Source organism: Molothrus ater, chromosome 9, assembly GCF_012460135.2.
Source record: "Molothrus ater isolate BHLD 08-10-18 breed brown headed cowbird chromosome 9, BPBGC_Mater_1.1, whole genome shotgun sequence".
NCBI lineage: Eukaryota > Metazoa > Chordata > Aves > Passeriformes > Icteridae > Molothrus > Molothrus ater.
Genome location: NC_050486.2, coordinates 12,277,950 through 12,295,658, shown reverse-complemented (window position 1 = coordinate 12,295,658; position 17,709 = coordinate 12,277,950). Strand labels below are relative to the sequence as shown.

The window sequence follows — 17,709 nt, the reverse complement described above, 5'->3', positions numbered from 1 at the left end:
CTTACCAGTCCTTAATACGCACAAAATTAATAGCACAGCCTGCCTTGCTCTTCCCATCTCCTTAAACATTTGTAATTGCTGTTACTGGATAAAGAAAGTAAATTCAAAAGTTTACTTTCTGTTTTCTGTGAAGAAGCACTGTGAGATCTTGCTGCTCTGCAACGGTTTGTTACAAGAGTTCCAGCTGGCTCTTTATAAAGGCTCTCCTTGGTGCAGAGTGGGAAATCCCTGGACGGGAAAATCCAGAGCAGGGGGGAAGAGACCCAAATCGGGCGGTGTCCGTTGGCTCAGCGCCCTCTGCTGCTTTTGTGACAGCTCAGGAAAATAAATAGTAAAGCTTGTAAATACAGTGCCTACTACATTTGGAGAATTCTGTTTCAGATCTGATCTTGCAAACGACTGATAAAATGAAAGAATGTGCATAAGTCCAAGTAATTGAATGCAACGATATCTCAGATAAAAAGTTATTCAAATTTGTTTTTAATGGAAATATTTTTGTGGGATTGAGTTTTCAGAACAGTTCTAACAATGCTCAGCTCTGTAAACAACATTACATGACTCAGTACTTCCTTGAAAACTGTGCTACCAGTTTCAGATGTGTTGTTACTCATGTTCCTAAGTATTTTTGATCTCTAAAAATGAAGAAATACATCAGCTAACAGAAGTCTGGAGATCTGACTTAATCAGCTTGAATCAGACTCATACTCTTCAAATTAATGGAATTAATTAATATACCCAATGCCACTCTGCAGTGGATACACAAATCCAGTTTGGAATGTTTCTGAGGACAACACTTACTGGCTAATATGGCAGCGATGTTAGGAAAAAAACGTAAAATAACACTTTCAATGTTTAATTTTCAGTTGGAAAATGCTGTGAATGCTAAGAATGTATAAAGGTTTCTAAATCTCAGTTTATTTATTCAACTACTTAAGTAATTCAGGTACTACAGAGGGATCTGGACAGACTGGATAAATTGGCTGAGGCCAGTTGGATGAGGTTCAATACAGCAAAGAGCCAGGTCCTGCTCTTAGCTCACAGCAACCCCATACAGCACTACAGGCTTGGGGAAGAGAGGCTGGAAAGCTGCCCAGGGCAGAAGGACCAGGGGATGCTGACTGACAGCTGCTGAACATGAGCCAGGTGTGCCCAGGTGGCCAAGAAGGCCAGGGGCATCCTGGCCTGTATCAGGAGCAGTGTGGCCAGCAGAAGCAGGGCAGTGATTGTGCCCCTGTACTGGGCACTGGTGAGGGCACAGCTGGAGAGCCGTGCCCAGCTGTGGGCCCATCACCTCAGGGGAGACACTGAGGGGCTGGAGCCAGCCTGGAGAGAGGCAGCAGAGCTGGGGAAGGAGCTGGAGCACAGGGCTGAGGAGGAGCAGCTGAGGGAGATGGGAATAATAATAATAATAATAACAATAACAACAAATTAAAAATCCACTCCAAGACAATCCAAGAATTACCCAGAAGGCAATAAAACAGGGAAATCTGAAGCATCTGGAAATGCCTAACCAAAAGTCACTAAAACTAAAATTCAATGAAATTGCTACAGTGGATTCTACCATAATATTTTATTTTTATTATCACCATCATATTTTTTTGTTAGAGGAGGATGAGGAGAAGGCAGAGAAGGAGGAGGAGGAGGTGGAGAAGGAGGAGGAAGAATAAAACACTCCTAAGTGTCACAAAATGCAAGCAGTGTACTGTTCTAGAAGTACTGCTATCAATTCCAAAAATCCAAGAGCTATCCAGGATAGGAAATAACACTTCTAGACAGTGTGATTTTACTGCAGAGAAAGGGGTCTTGTTGAAGGAGAGTGTACTCTCTCAGTTAAGTTGCAAAAAATTACTTTAAAATCATATTCAGAGAAAACAAGAAATGAAACTGTTCTGCTTGGACTGCTTAAATAATCATCAGAAGCTAAGCTGAAAGAGAAAGGGTGATATTTCCTTGTTTCTGGGAAATGAGTTTCTAGACGGAAAAAAAAATTAAACATAGGCGGACAGAGCTGCCTACTGGAAAGGCCTTAATCAAGTCCTTCATCAGATAACATGAAATAGGAAATAACTCTGATCCTGGTCTCAGTAAATTAAACTGTACAGCTGCCATGAACTTTACTGGAGCTGGATCCTTACCAGAGGGACTACTATTCTGAGTAATCAGACAAATTCAACTCAGAAAGTTCAGGTAAGAGCAGAGTTAGCCAAAAAATATTGCTAAAGGAAGTACAAATCTGCCAAAAATTTAAAAAGTTTTGAAAAACTTTCTCTTTACACAATTTCAAATGTAAACCTTCTATGTATTTAAAATAAAATATGTACATTACTGTTGCTCCTACTTCCCTCAGCATCAGCCTCAAATAGGAAGATGGGCACCAAGTAGAGTTATTTTCAGAACTCTCTGTTCTGGCTGTAAACAAAGAGAGATCAGCTGACAAGTTTTAGCACTTGACCTTGAGTGTTCAGATAATCTAGTTTTTTATTCAAACAGCACAGAGGAGGACGCTGGGGGTAAAATAGAGGATGCATCTACATCCACAGTGAGATAAGTATTATAGAACCAATTGGAAGAAATCTTGACACATGCAGAGTGTAATGAGGACTGGAATGAAACAAGTATTACAAGAATATTACTAAAGGCAAAAAAGATTAAAAGAATTAAGCCCTGGGATGTAACTACTAACACTGGAATGTTTTTCAATACATCTAGTAATCAAAGCAGACTTCTAGGGCTTTGATGGACAAACTAAGATAAACAATTATGTGTTGCAAAACAGAGTTTGGAAACACTGAACACAATTTTTGGCCTGGCATAAGAAAACACAAGCGTCCTTCAGGAAACTAAAATTTACATCAGATTTATCTGGAATTTAAGAAAATAAACCATTTCAGAACTGTGCTAATCATTTGCTTTAACTCCTACTTCTGCAATTCTATTAAATACCTATATGATGAATTTATTAGCTTCATCTAAGCAAAAGAGATAACAAGTTCTTGAAATCTTAATGAATTATTTGAACAAAATGCACGTTATCCAACATGTTAGTTATCCAATGTTTATACATCTTTTCCGGCATTTTTTCCTCCTGTCTTATGGAGACTATTAGGAGAAAACTGAAAAGCCAACCTTTTGCAGAATCTGGACTCTTAAAACCTTCAACAGTGGTTTTATGATTTATGGACAAGGACCTACGGTGAAGAGAGAGAGAAATTTCCTCTGTCCTTTTGACAGAGGAAATTTAAGAAAAAAGAAGGTAGAAGGAAACTCATCTGACCTGACATTGTGGTGAAAGGATGCAGCAAGGTCTGACTCAACAGTTCTTTAGCCCCATATCAAAGTGTTACAGCAAGTCCATACTTAGGTCCCCTGTTCAAACTGCAACCCTCACACATCTCAGAAAATATTCTTGGGATGTGCACTGGGGGTATGAGTAAAGAAAGCCTCAGAGTTTCAGATGCTTTACAGAAGCAGCTGGGATGAAAAGCTTCCACCCCACGCAAAGAGTGTCTGATACCTCTGCAGGATGATCGTGCCTGAAGAAAAAGAGCCAGAGGACTGTGCTGTAACTCAAATGAGAACTAACCTCGGAGAGAAAACTCACATCAGCAAAGGAGGAATGCCCTTCAGGCACCACATTCAAGGCAGTACCTTTAGTATGGTCATATCTTGATAAAGTAACTGAAAAAACATGAAACTGGAGGACATGTATGAAGACTGCTGATTACATGGCTAATACAGCAGGAAATGATCTGCCAGTCTCAATATTTACAGTTGTCAGTAACTTCAATAGCCTGCTCTATGGGTTATACACTGTCTCCTTCCTCAGAGCACCTGGACTTTTGGTTCCCAAAGCTGCCCCAAACTTTGCTTCTCCTGACTCTCTCCACCTGCTTTCTCACCAGCTGACAATAATACAATCTCTGTATAGCCCCAAGAGGGGGAGGAGAGCATCACTGACTCCCTATAATTTTCATCTCCGGATGGGAAGGATGAGATCTACATGCATATCTATTTAAAGGGTTGTGTCTGTTTCAGGAATTGTAACTTTGTACCTAACTACAAAAAGAACACCAACGCATTACCCTGTAACCCACATCACACCTCACAATTGTACTCCACATCTAACTTGTCATCTATTGCAAGAAGAAAAAGAAAAAGAAACATCTTAAGAAAGTTTTATTACCTGGTTCTTTCCCTTTTCTGGAATTTCTTAAATACCATATGTAAAAATAAATGCATCAACTTCCTCCATGATCTTTCTCAGGCACCAGCTTCTCAGTTAGGACACTTCCTGTCTGGTTAGTCTGAAGGCAACCAGAATCCACAAAGGTGCCAAATAAAATAGTACAGAAGAGTGATAAGATGCATAGACTACAGATTAGCTAATTTCTTATTTTCTTCTATTCAGAGGCATTGTCCACTTCACAGAAAGAACAAAAATTTTATCTAATAATAAATAAAAGCCACTAGAGAAAAAAGTCCCTATTTTTTATCCTAGTCTTCTGTTACTGGAAAAAATACATGCTTTGGAAATTCCAAACTTTATTTCTAAAAAAACTGAAAGTATGATTTTAGCGGTGTTGGATCTAAAAATGAAACTGTTGGATAGTGTTGAAATCCACATACTTTAAGTGCCAAATGCTGTAATCCAAGCCAAACCTCATTAGTTTGGATAGCTGTACTCCTGTTGTCTTCACAGTGACACAGTTAAAAATAAGTTTCCCTCCTGAAATATTACCTAGGCTATAACAAGAGTCAAATTCAAATGTGATCCTTGGAGTATTCAAAATCTCTTTGGGAATTCTGAAGTAAGACTTCAGATTCACTTTTATTTTGATCTGAATATATAGCAAGGCATATCAAAATAATTTGTTCTCACTGGAGAAAACAACAAAAAAAAACCCCCGGCAAAACTGATTCAAAATGGACAGAGTGAAAAAATAGAGTGGGCTTTGGGTCAACATGCAGATGATAGCTAGAACTTAGGACATGGCAAGGTAAAGTCAGATGAAAACATTTAAGAAGGAATATGAGCAAGTTACTTAATTCCCCCAACATTCCACAGGAAATTCTAATATCATTAAATCTTGTTGTGTACTTTATTAAGGCCAGTGTTTCATATGGTCAGAAGAAGTTTATCAAGACAGTGGCGGAGAACTTTTTGACCAAGCTTTTGTATTACTCACCAGCAGCAGCTCTGCAATACCCTTGTTCACTAGTCACTTCCCTGTTTGCCACATCCTTCCTGCTCTTCAGTCATGAGGTACATGGATGTCCCTATGAACCAAGACAGAAAAAGGGGAATGATGAAAGCAAGATCTATAACAGACCATCACACCTGCAAGAAATGCAGAACTTGGATTCTCCTACACTGGCCACTGAAAAGTGCACTGCTACTAATGGATTATCCTTCAACTTATCTTCCAGAATATATTCTTTTTTATTCTCTTACAATGGTTCATATTCTGAAGTACTGTGCTTGGCTGGGTATTTTTGCTGCCTTGTGTTTATAGAATGTTATCTTTATTGTCCCCCAGTGGACTGGCTCACTAACAGGTAGAAATATTACACAGATGTCAGAAAAGAATTAAATGACTTAACTTTGCAGAATTCAAGATTCATAATTTTTAAATCTTCCATATAGGTAAGAATTACAGAGATTGCTCAGTTTATTTTATTAATTTTTTTTAAGATACACACAAATTAAATCTCTTTTTTACCTAGATTTTGTTACACTCCCCTCTCTGGAAATGGACTGAAAGTCCTGAAGAAACTGACCTTCCAAATAGAAGCAACTGGGAATGAACCAATTTTTACTTCCATCAAGCCAAAATGACAAGTATTCAAGAGAAAGCATTTTGCAGTAGCAAAATATGTATGTTTGTGTGTCTGTACACATACTGGTAAATCAAATAATGCTTGAAACCAGTTGCAACTCTATTAAGGGACTGGCACCCTGCTTTTGTCTCTGGAATATGCTCTACCCTAAATAAAAAAACATACTGTTTTGTCACTTGGACTGTTTCTCTCTCTCCTTTCTTTCCCCCAGACAGTTAGGTATCATCTTAACTGCTTTGTTTGTTAACACTTCCACAAAAGGAATATAGCAAAGTAGGAGTGGCTAAGTGATAAAAACCATAAGCAGCTGAATTTTTCTCGACAGACAAGGGTAAGAAAGATGAGAGTTAATGGAATTTATTTCCCCTTCCCAGACAATTCCTTGGCTAGGCATCAAAGCCCCAGCCCTTGTAGTCTGATACAGACAACTGAGCAAGAATGGCTTTCATAGTTGTGTCACCTTTTATCACAGACCATGTTACACTCTAGTGATAAGAGAGGCAACTTGAGAAATGTGTCACATGTTTGAAATTGCTCTCAGGCAGGATGAAACTCTGTACTGAATTAGTATGAGAAATACCTGACTTCCAACATTCTGATACTTAGCCAAGGATCTCTCCAGAAATTTCCCAAGAACTGTATGTGAATATCAAATAATAAGTAACAGATGGTTTAATGACCCTCTTGGTTGAAAAAATTTTGCATTGTTTGACTTAATTTCTTACTATAGTTAGCTCCACACCATGAGGAATGGATATTGGCAGCCCTCTTTCAACAGCTCAGCTCCAAGCAAACCTACAAGGGTCACTTGCAGCTGAATGAAATAACCATTGACTAAGTGAGATGACCATGCACCTACTGCCAGGGCTTTCACTTAGAAACTGGGACATCCTAATGGGAAAGGGAACAATTCTGTGCAACCCACAGTTTTCAACAGATAAAGAAGACATAAATGTTTCATAAGCAGTGTTGAATCCTTTTGTGGATCAAGGATCAACCAGTTAAGTTCTCATAGGCTCATGAGCTCGAGATGAATCTTACCTCAGGAGTGCCTTTCAGTACCCAGGATATCAGCAGCATGGTGACTTGGATCTGCAAACCATCAGGCTCCAGGCACAGGAACTTCCCAAGATGTATGAGGGTGAATTCATTAAGATTTTGAGCAAATCATCCTACACTGAGTCTCCAAGATTATTTGAATGAATGTAATACAAACATCTCACACTAAAAAGAAATGCATTCTAGGAATTCTCTATTATTGATTTAAAGTGTTTTATATAAACCCATCAGCCTGTAAGTGATTTATCATTACATTCTATGATACTGATTCACTGATTCACCTGCTATGGCACTAAGATCCAGCTGCTGACTTTTGCTTTTCTTGCACTCTTGTGTGTCTTGTGCCATGACTATTGAATTTTTGTGGCATGAAGAGATTTTCATTCTACCTCTAAGGTCAGCATATGGATCCTACTGTAGCTCGTGGTTTCACAAAATGTGCTGTTACATAGCAAATATGGTCTATCAACAATTTAGGATCTCAGCCAATTTAAGAAAAAATGTTTCACTTTATCCCACATATTGTATTTATTAATGGGAATATTTATTTTAAATTTATTTTTCTAATTCATTAATTGGAAAATTAATAAATAAAAATTATATTTAAAGATTACGACAAGATTTTCACATTAAACTTAAAGGAGGACAAATTTTCAGGTCAATTGTATAGTACAGAATGATTACAAGAATGAAGAGAAATTTATCACAAGATTGAAAAGTAAGCAGTGTATATGTTCAAAACTCCATATCTACCCAGGAAGAAAGCAATTACTAAATTAATCTGCACTCTTTACTAGTTCCTACTAGCTCACCATATTCCTTTTTTAATAAAAGAAACAATTGCTTTCCAATTTTTTAAGGGATTATAGAGTTGATAAATGCTACTAATTTAGTCTAAAGCTGCAGATGGTTATAAAGATGAATAAATGAGAAGATGACAATCCTGCACAACATTCCTTGTGAAGTTAGTTTTGGCTTTGTGAATCATCTGTAAACTTCCCTTGATCTTTTATTTTCTTACTCTTTCTAACAAAATCTAATGTTTCAATTAATGCATTTCATATCATGGCACTAAGCCATTTTCATAAGGATTTCTATAATGTGCCATTTAAGATTCAGTTTATCCTTCCAAGGCTGTTTTAGACAGAAAATTAAAGCAAAAACTCAGACAACCACATTAGTGTTTTGACTGGCAAACACAATTACCTATGGGACTTGAGTACTAATAGCACTTTTCTGGCACATAGCTGTAAAGCAAACCATTGTGAATAACTGGAAATCCTCTCAGGATCTAATTAGAAGAAATAGGGCAAAAAAACAAGTGAGGAGTTGTCTGTGACTTCTTGGTAATCTCATGATTATGGAGTGACATCAGTTGCAACAATTTCATAGTAACTCCTTAAAGTCGCTGAGGGTTAAACACAGTGCAAGCCTAGCTTGATATGTGCTTGGAAGTTCAGTTTCTCCTTGCTGTAATTGCTGTGTCTCAAAGCAAGGCCTCTGCATTATTCAGAGAGCTCTCTGGAGCTCATGGAATGTCAAGAGCCTGCAGGGAAAGCGAGTGTGGCCTGGATTGTCACAACTGGGTTTACAACACACAGAGGTGTTCAGTAACAGTGAGAGCAGCTTGATGCTTCCCATATGAATATGCAGGAACTACCCAGGAGCCCAAGGCAGCTTTCAAATCTTGCTGTTAAAGAGAAATGAAATCTGCGATTCCTGCCAGTGTAACAGTGCTTTACACAGAGATAAATTTCACAGGTTCTTCTCTGAGAAACTTACTAGTCAAGGTATGAATGAATGCCAGACTCCGTCACAAATTCATTTGTAAAATTTCCAGGGCCCACAAATTAGGAGGCTATTTGAAAGATTGTTAAAACAATTTCTTTTAAATATCATAAGTTCTTTCTATGCTAAAACTTAAAATCTTTCTTGAAAAACCAGGAATCACTTACAATTGCTCCACAAAACACAATAAATAATGCAAATAGATAAAGGAACAAAACCTGGAAAAAATGGTAAACAGGAAGTAGGTATTGAGGAAAATTATGAAAACATTCTTGAATAGTCTTGCTTCAGTATCTCATGTATTTCAGGAAAATTTTTTTCTTATGAAGTAGTTCAAATGAAAGGACAAATGGTGCTAGCACATAGAGTTAAGATAAAAAATATTATAAACAATATTCCTATTCCCTTATTATTATTTCCTCATATTACAAAACACATTGCATGTTTTGCATTGGAGGCTTTACTTTCTAATTTCTTTTGCCAAAAGGAAACTTTTTCATAATTAAGTGCTGCTGCTGTTTCTCCCTCACATTTAGAACTATTTGTTTATTATCTTTTCCAGTGTATATTAAAAGAAACACAACTGTACACCAAAGCATTTGACACGTCTGCTTTTGCAGGAGAAAGACTGTTTTTCTATTTAACTCAATATTCCTCTAAACCTTGGTAAGAATAAAGGAAAGTAGTCCAGAAGCTGCCTAGTACCAGAGATCTAACTCCTATTCCCCCATTTCCAGTCTTTTGGGACTGAAATCCTGTTTGGATTTGCTCATGAGTGTAGTTGTTACAAGGAGATGGAGATGGACAGAATATACCTGGAGTGGATGAGTCAGAATTTTTTCAAGCCAGAATCCCATTCCTGACACAGGCCAAAAGCAGATTAAAAGATAAAATCTTGAGAATGGTAGAAGCACAAATGATACAGTGGCTTACTCATTGACTCAGAGAGAAATGGTCTGCATTGAGTCTGTGGTTTTGGGAACATAATTCAATATAAGAAAAATCCTATGAGCAAATGAAATTTGAGAAATGTCTAAGAGATTTGGAAATACAGCTTTACAGATGTATTTCTAAAGCTTGCAGTCTTTTAAAACTTACCCTAAACAGCATAGAAAAATAGAAATTAATAGTATTAACTGACAGTATTGCAATTAGAACAAGGAATCACCTGCTCTGTTCTGCCACTCTTAAACCAGCTCTGCTGCTTTATTTTCCTCTTGCACTACTGCAAAACCCTTTTCTCCTGCAACTTTAAAATAATCTGTCATTTCTGAATCTAGAATGCCACTGAACTTTATCAACTGAGCTCTTCTTAACATGCCAGCATTGCACAGAGCCTCTGTCAAAGTTTTGAGCTGTCCCACAGCTGTTGCAGCCTGCCAGTGCACTGCTCTGAGGCTATCTCAGTCCTGTTAGCACAGTTTGGCTGTGTCACCATCTGCTGACTTTGCACTACAAGTGTCACAGAGCTGCCTGCTGGCACCCACCTGTAAACATAAGATTTTCCCAAATTAACCACATCACTTCTTACTTAGGTTTGCATTCTGGCTTAGTCTAAAGCCCAAGGCACTCAAACAGAGATTCTTCAAGATACACTTTCAGGCTTTGCATTGTCCTCTTCAGCTGTGTAATGACTTACCAAAGGATTTTTTAACCCACATTTACTAACACTGCAAACTGGAATGACTGAAAGGCTAGAGAGCTGCTTTGCTTGCTTCTTTGCAAGCCCAGATTGGTATAACTGAAGTCATAAGGAACATGATAATTTAGAGAGCTCCTGCTATGCTGGGCTGCTCAGCCCAGGGCTCAAGGGCAAAGCATGGATGTAGTTCAAAAGGCTGTCTTTGCCACAGCACAAAAATTTGCAAATTTTATCACAAGAATATATATCTTTACTTGAAGAGTGGAAGTTAGCTTTGTACAACAGCTTGAAAATCATGTCAAAACTGATCTCAAAATTCAAAGTCGTTTCAAATGAAATATATTAAATAGTAAATCTCTAATACATATCATCAAAATCACTTTTCTTTCTGTGGTGTTTCTTCCTACTCTCCTCTTGGGAGGAAGTTGGCATTTTTCATTATAGAAGCATCTATTATCTCTCTTTAAACATTTCCCAATTTTAGCAGAGAAGACTCCACCTTCTCCCAATACACAATAAACAAAACCTTTCTAAGGCTTCAGCCCTTTTCAAAATCCCAAAGTTGCACATGGGATAAAGAAAGAAACAGGATGTTAAAGTAAATTACACAAAAATAGGAAGAAGGTTGTTTATGAAATGGCAACCAGAGTCCTGACATATACAGTATTCTCACTGTTTTTTCCTTTGCCATAAGTTTTCTGACCCTTCTGGTTTTTTGTTTTGCTTTGTTTTTTTCTGGCTGATTTATTCATCAGCTTTTTCTATCACTATGGCAAAGGCAAATATCCTCTGGAAGGAAGACATTTTCCCTCCTCCACGCTTCCTCTGGTACACTGAAGAAAGAACATCGATTTATTATCCTGCCAAAGTTGGCCACCTGGACAGACACCCATCATTCTCAGAACAGAAATGCAGGACTAGAGTGTGCTCTGGCAAAATCTGCCTGAGGAACAAATAATTTCCCACATTTGCCTTTACTGTAGGTCCAATGTCTAACTTACAGCAATAGTCAACAGCAGTGGCTTCAGTAGAAGATGGAGACTGCTCATAACTGGCAAAATTCACTGCACAGTTCTTTAAATAATGTCCTTATTTGCTGAGATCATGTCTCCTTAGTTGAAGTATGACTTCCTTCTTTAGCCTGTCTCACTTTACTGCAATTATTCCTTCAACAGCAAAAAACCACAAAATTGTTTTAAAAGTCAAAACCCATTCAGAATGAACAATGCATACAAACACTGGTAAATACTGGTGCATATAAATTTGCCTAATTTGAACATTTTATCTCTGAAGGCAGGAAGAAACTTCCCAAAAGTTTCCCACCTACAAATTATCATGTAATCAGATCATATCAGTTTCAGGAATCACATACTTAAATCAAGGAAATACAAAGCACTAACTGGAAATGAGAAGAATCCTCTCTTATTAAATCACAGTTGATGCTAATCTTCAGATTAAAAAAGTAATCTTCCTCATTTCATCCATGCTGTGATATTTATAACATTTGAACAGCCTATATTTAGTCTGTGACCTTTACATTTGACCTTTAATTGAAATAAGTTATAGAAAAGCATATTAAAAGACATTTTTTAAAAAAAGGAGTTTAAGGTTTATTTAGTGATTTATATATATACTGCACATTACTCATGAAAATGTCTTCTGTACTCTACCTTTATTAAAGGTACATAAACATGAATTTGTTTTCTGGCGCCACAAAAATGCTGTATCTGCATCTATTTTGTCAGGATTAAGACTCATTTTAACAATGAATTTATTAGTCCTATTCTCCACACAACAGGGAATTTATAGCTTAAATCATGTCAGATGTATTGAAATCTCAGTTAATTTTAAAATGTTTATCTCAGTTTGTGGGTGAATGCCAATATCACCAAGTTGTTTGCATGCATAAAAGCAGAGGCCAAGGACTACTCTTTCTGATGGAAACTGTCATTTGACTTGTTTAATAAGCTCAAAGGAAATGAAGAACACTATGAATGAACTACACAGGAAAGTTTAAGACTTATCTGTAGTAGCAAAAGGAGAGAAAATGCCTCTGTATTCCAAGTTCTATTGGAATCCTTCTAGGCAACTCAAATGTTGAACCAATGTATCTATATGCTGAATTACATCAATCTACAAAAGTACTGTATTCCCTAGAGGGCAGATAAATCCATATACAAGCAATTAGGGAAGTCATTCTCAATTTCAGTTCTCTCTCTTTAAAAAATGGTTGAAAAATATCTTTAATTGAAAACTAATAAATATTCACCCATCTCTTCTTTTGATTTTGATGTAACTGTCATGTGTGTTCTCCAGCAGAACACAGAATTCATCTCCCTGAGGCAGGCACTCAATTGCTTTCAGTATCCTGGCTGACTTCTCCTTGTGAAAATATTCTCTTTCTTATTATTATACTTGGGGTCTTTTAGTTTATATTCTAGTCATATTTTTATAAATGTCTATTACCATTGTCATGTAGTAAAGCATCAGAAATATTATTATTATTATTATTATTATTATTATTATTATTATTATGAAGAAGAAGAAGAAGAAGAAGAAGAAGAAGAAGAAGAAGAAGAAGAAGAAGAAGAAGAAGAAGAAGAAGAAGAAGGGGGAAAATCAAGGCAGTTGAGAGGCACTAAAATTTCTTATTTGCTTCTCTATGGAGAAATGTGTGACCAGAATGATTTGGTCATACAAACATCCATGAGTCTTCCCTAATGAGGGCCCTGTTAATTGTGCCACCAATCAGGTATTGAAAGTTCATAATTTGCAATAAATTCAGAAAATTATTGGCAAGGATTAGCACTAGCCATTGAATTTTGATTCTTTTGGGCCAATTCAATGAGCCTTTTCTTCCTTTGGAAGGACTTCAAAATTATGAATGACTGCCGAGAAAAGCAGCCTTTGCTAGGAAGAAGCAATACAATGCACTAGGTCAGTGGAAGTTCCCCTCTGAATTTATTTACACACAGCCTTTTAGGGAGCAAAGGGAGGGAGGGCCTTCATCTGAAATGATAAACCCCAACTGTGTTACAGAAACCTATGGTTACAGAAATACAGGCATTCACACAATTATGTTAAAGAACATTAGGTGCTTCTGCAGTCTCCACCCTGAAATGGTTTCCTGTTTTTTAAGACCTAGCTACTGATGCTAAATGCTAAAAAGATTTGCTTTAATGCAGCTCATCTCATTACTGCCCCTACATCCTGTTTGTAAATCTGTCACTGAAATTAAGCTTTCATCCAGCTGTGAAGCCTGTCCAAACTGACCACTGTTCCATGCCAAACCAGAACCTGGTGTCAACTTTCTTGAGATAAGAGCCTGTCTTCTCATTTTCACTGTGGGATACCTCATGTGTCTGAGATCCTATGGGAATAATTAAAAGCCTTAAAAGGGAAAACTGAACCACTGAACTAAACTCATCTTCTAGTTCTTGAGGAATTTGTTCGTACAGCTATAGGGTTAGTTATAGACTTCAAAAACACTCATTAAAACCATAAAGATACATTTACAGAAACACAGCTTCACAGGATAAAAGCAATTAGTCACGGATCAAATACTGTTAATAAAATGGAAGTGCTTTGTACTTCCAAACTTGTTCTAGTGAAGATGACTATTGATCAAAACACTTTCTTAGAAACTCCCACATCAATAGCTATATGTAGAAACAAAAAAAAATTACATAGTCAAATCTGTATTGACATCATTTGATTAAACAAAATCCTTCTCAGGGTCCCTTCCAAGGCATATCTCTGTTCTAGCCCATTTTCTCTCTTGGATAAAAAGAGACAGAATCAGGTTTCTAAGAAACCTGGAGAACAGATGTTTAGGAAGTACTGCCCTTCCAGGTCATGCCAAAGATCTTAGAAGACTTTCAAATTACCTCAGATATTTTTATCTTGTAAAATATGAATTCTCTAAATAAAGATGTGAAATAAGAATTTCTCAAGAATCTCTTAATTTGCTTAGCATATTGTTTTTCCTTGACATCTCAAGCAATAGTTTTCAAAGTCCAGGCTGCAACAGCATGAAATCCACTTAGACCTGCACTCCTGCATTACTGCACTGATCTGATTTTCAGAATTTCAGGAGACCTCCACATTCCTTAAAAAAAAAAAACAACAAAAAAAAACAAAAAACCCAGACAAACAAACAAACAAACAAAAAAATCCAGAAAATACAGAGCCTCACCAGTCCTCACTCATTATCCTTACAGTTCACAAGATAAAGCACATTGATGGGAATTACTGTATTTTTCCTAGAAAGGCTTTTTGACTTTGAGATAACTTCTGGAAATTTAGATTATTTTGAAATTGTCCACACTCTTAACTCCACTTGATGGTGTAAATTTTCTATACTACCAACATCCTTAAAAATCACTACAGAATCATGTCCTAGATAAAATCTGAAAATACTTGATGTCCCTTTTGATATTTTTAATTTTTTTTCAATCTGTTAAGCTTTGAATCATGGTCATTTACTACACACATGAATGCCTGTGTGTAGTAATCTTTTACAAATACAGCAGAAAATGTGTTTTACACTTCTTGCTCATTTAACCATATTAGAGTTTAAAACGATTTCACCAGTATTTTAGCAAATCTCATGAAAAACAGACTGGTCACAGCAAAGTCCCTGGTAGATGTCATGGTATAAATGCTACCCTTATAAAATATTTTTTAATATCTTGCATCCAAAAACATATAGTTGACATGCCTTATTTTAAGATGTTCCTTACAACACTCTCAACTCTGTGAATTTTTACTTTTAATTCTTTTTTTTTACCAAAAACTTCAGTTATTTCCAAATGGAATTATTATCCAAGTATGGTGCATATGCCATACACACCCCCCATGAATCCTTCAGATCAAATAAACCTCAGCCTCAGCTCTTGCTTGCCCGGGCCCAGGATAGTCTTAAATGCACCTGCATTGCAGCTCAGCAGCACAGCTGGGCTGCTGGAGCTGCATTCCCATGGTCTCTGGCAGTGTGACATGCTATGAAGGAATTTTTGCAATGAGATGCTTTATTTAAAATTGCTATTAAGGTTGTAAATCCACATGCTATAAAATGGGAAAGAAGATAATTGAAGTTTGTATGTTTATATGTTCCCACATATGTTTTTTCCCCCCAGGAAACCTTCTGTTTCTATACTGGAAGAGATTAATTGATTGTGGTAACAAGTGAGGGGTTGGACTACAAAGGAGACTCTTTGTTCCTGCACTTTGTCCCATTTAGCCACAATTAAAGTTACTGAACACTGTCATTTGCCTAATTAAACTAGTAAGGAATGCTCATTACTCTGAAAATTCAGGTGCTTAACTTAGGCAATCAAAGTTAATAGAGTTGAAGTGCTCCAGAGAAGTGGTAGAAAACATCAATAAATTAATCAGTGGCAGTTGTCTTTCATGTTTAGGTGATCTACATCAAGCATGTTGGCCTAGGTACAATATAAACACACACATTGATTTCACATCTATTATATTCTGAATAAGCTGCAAGGGAGGAGAAGGTTTTTAAATCCTGTTACTACTAGGAATTGCTGTAATATCATCATGACTGTGAGGAAATGCTTTGAGATTACAGACTAAAAAAAGAAGACATAATAACAGAGCTACAGAAAATGTAGCTGTACATGTCCTATACTGCTTTAGGACATATACAGCTCCTAAACTTTTTTTACATAAGAAGTAAGACTCATTTTGTCCCATTTCCTACATCCATAACCACTTCTACAAGGAAGACCTAGATCCTCACAGCAATTTCCCTTGACAGCAGTTCCCATGTTTTGCTATACTAAGTGAACCTAAATTCCAGACAGCTCAAGGGAAATGACACCCCTGAGCAGAGACTGTGACTGGATCAGCAGCTGGGGAGTCCTTTGGCTACACAAAGAAAGCACTTATTTTTTAGAAATGGACCTGATAAAGAACTCTTCTGTTACAGGCCATTTTATAAAACAATAAATCTGAGATTAATGAAGATTGGATGAGGAGGGACTCACAGAACACAGTCCAGCACCTGTGGAGAGCCCAGGTGCCTGAGCCCAAGCAGCCAGCAGTGCCTGCTGTGAGCCCCACCACAGCACAGGCTCCTCTGGGCTCCAACAATTGGACTATGGAGAGGAAAACCTTGTGCAGAATTTAGATTTAACAGTGACTCCTAGCTGTGGGGGATTTGGTGTGATATATCACTTGTAGTATGGAGTTACAACAGGGAAAAAGTACTGAAATTTGGCCTGTTTAATATTAGATAACTTGATATTCTTTACCATAAAAGGATTACCATAAATACACAAAAGTATATGCTCTGGAGGTTTCAAAAGCTTCAGAATATTCAAAGGTTAGATTTCATCTTGGAGATATTTTCCAACCTTAATGATTCTGTGACTACTCTTATCTCCAAGTTCAAACCCAGATGAACCTATGCTATGAGGCAAAACTTGACTCACATTAAACTATTCTGCTGCAGCTAGTTGTGGTACCAGTCATTGCCAGCTAGACATCCCATGAACAATAAGCTATGTTGTACAATGACAAAAATAAGAGCCTGCCTTCTAACATGTTTGCAACATACACAATTTTATGTACAATAATTTCCTTTTGTTCTTCTCCTTTTTGGATAATCAGATGTTGTGCAAATGCCTTCCAAGTATGGCAGTGGTCTCCACTGATGCAGTGGAGAATAGGAAGTCACAGTATAAATCTAATGAGCACAAACATGTAAAAAGCCTGTACCTTATGAGAAGATAGCTACAAAGAGAAAGGCACCCTTGGGAAGCTCCCTCACTGCCAAGAAGTTTTGCAGTACTGCAAATGCCCCAAATTACTTTGGTGAGGTCAAAACTGGAGAAGCCCAGCTGTGCAAGCACTGAAACAATTTACATGCTACTGTTTGAACAGTATCTGCACAATGCTCTAGGTCTCCAGACAGGCAAAATTTTTCTCAGACTCAAAGGAAGTTAAAATATTTCCTCCCTCACTATCACATGTCTATACTTCCTTCTTGGCTATTATGGGCCCAGCATCCTCTGGTTCTCTGCAACTGTTGGGCACTTTTGTCCATGCAAACAACAATAACCTAGAACGATGAAGACAGTGTGCTGAATAAGGTAACTTGTTCTGACATTCTGTCTTTACAAGTATGTAAAATATGAGACACTGATTATTCTCCCATGATAGAACAATTACAAGTGCTAGCATTTAAAGTCACAGCAGGTATGTAAAACTTCTGAACCTTTCTTGCAGTTTCATCTCTTAAGTATCTGCGCTCTCCTCTTTCAACTTCTATTCAGCTATCAGTAAATAAGGAGTTATTTTGAAATTCTTCTTTCTGGTAATTGGTTTTTCATCTTATTTTCAGTAGTTGGGTTTGACTA

The 17,709-nt window shown here is 37.2% G+C and overlaps 1 protein-coding gene across 10 annotated transcripts in view; it reads right to left on the bottom strand.

Moving 5' to 3' along the window:
• Positions 1–17,709, bottom strand: part of VCAM1 (vascular cell adhesion molecule 1) — a 41,375-nt gene that overhangs the window by 7,568 nt on the left and 16,098 nt on the right. For 3 of the 10 annotated variants that reach the window (XM_036387452.2, XM_036387453.2, XM_036387456.2), the window contains 2 exons: positions 5,187–6,960; positions 6–315 (listed from right to left, as the gene is read on the bottom strand). In XM_036387452.2, the coding sequence (XP_036243345.1) occupies positions 6–69 (64 nt within the window). In that variant the 5' untranslated portion in view covers positions 70–315; positions 5,187–6,960. Of the gene's footprint in view, positions 1–5; positions 316–4,183; positions 4,305–5,186; positions 6,961–17,709 lie in introns of all 10 variants that reach the window. The other 7 variants (XM_036387449.2, XM_036387455.2, XM_036387450.2 and 4 more) reach the window with 5 other exon arrangements.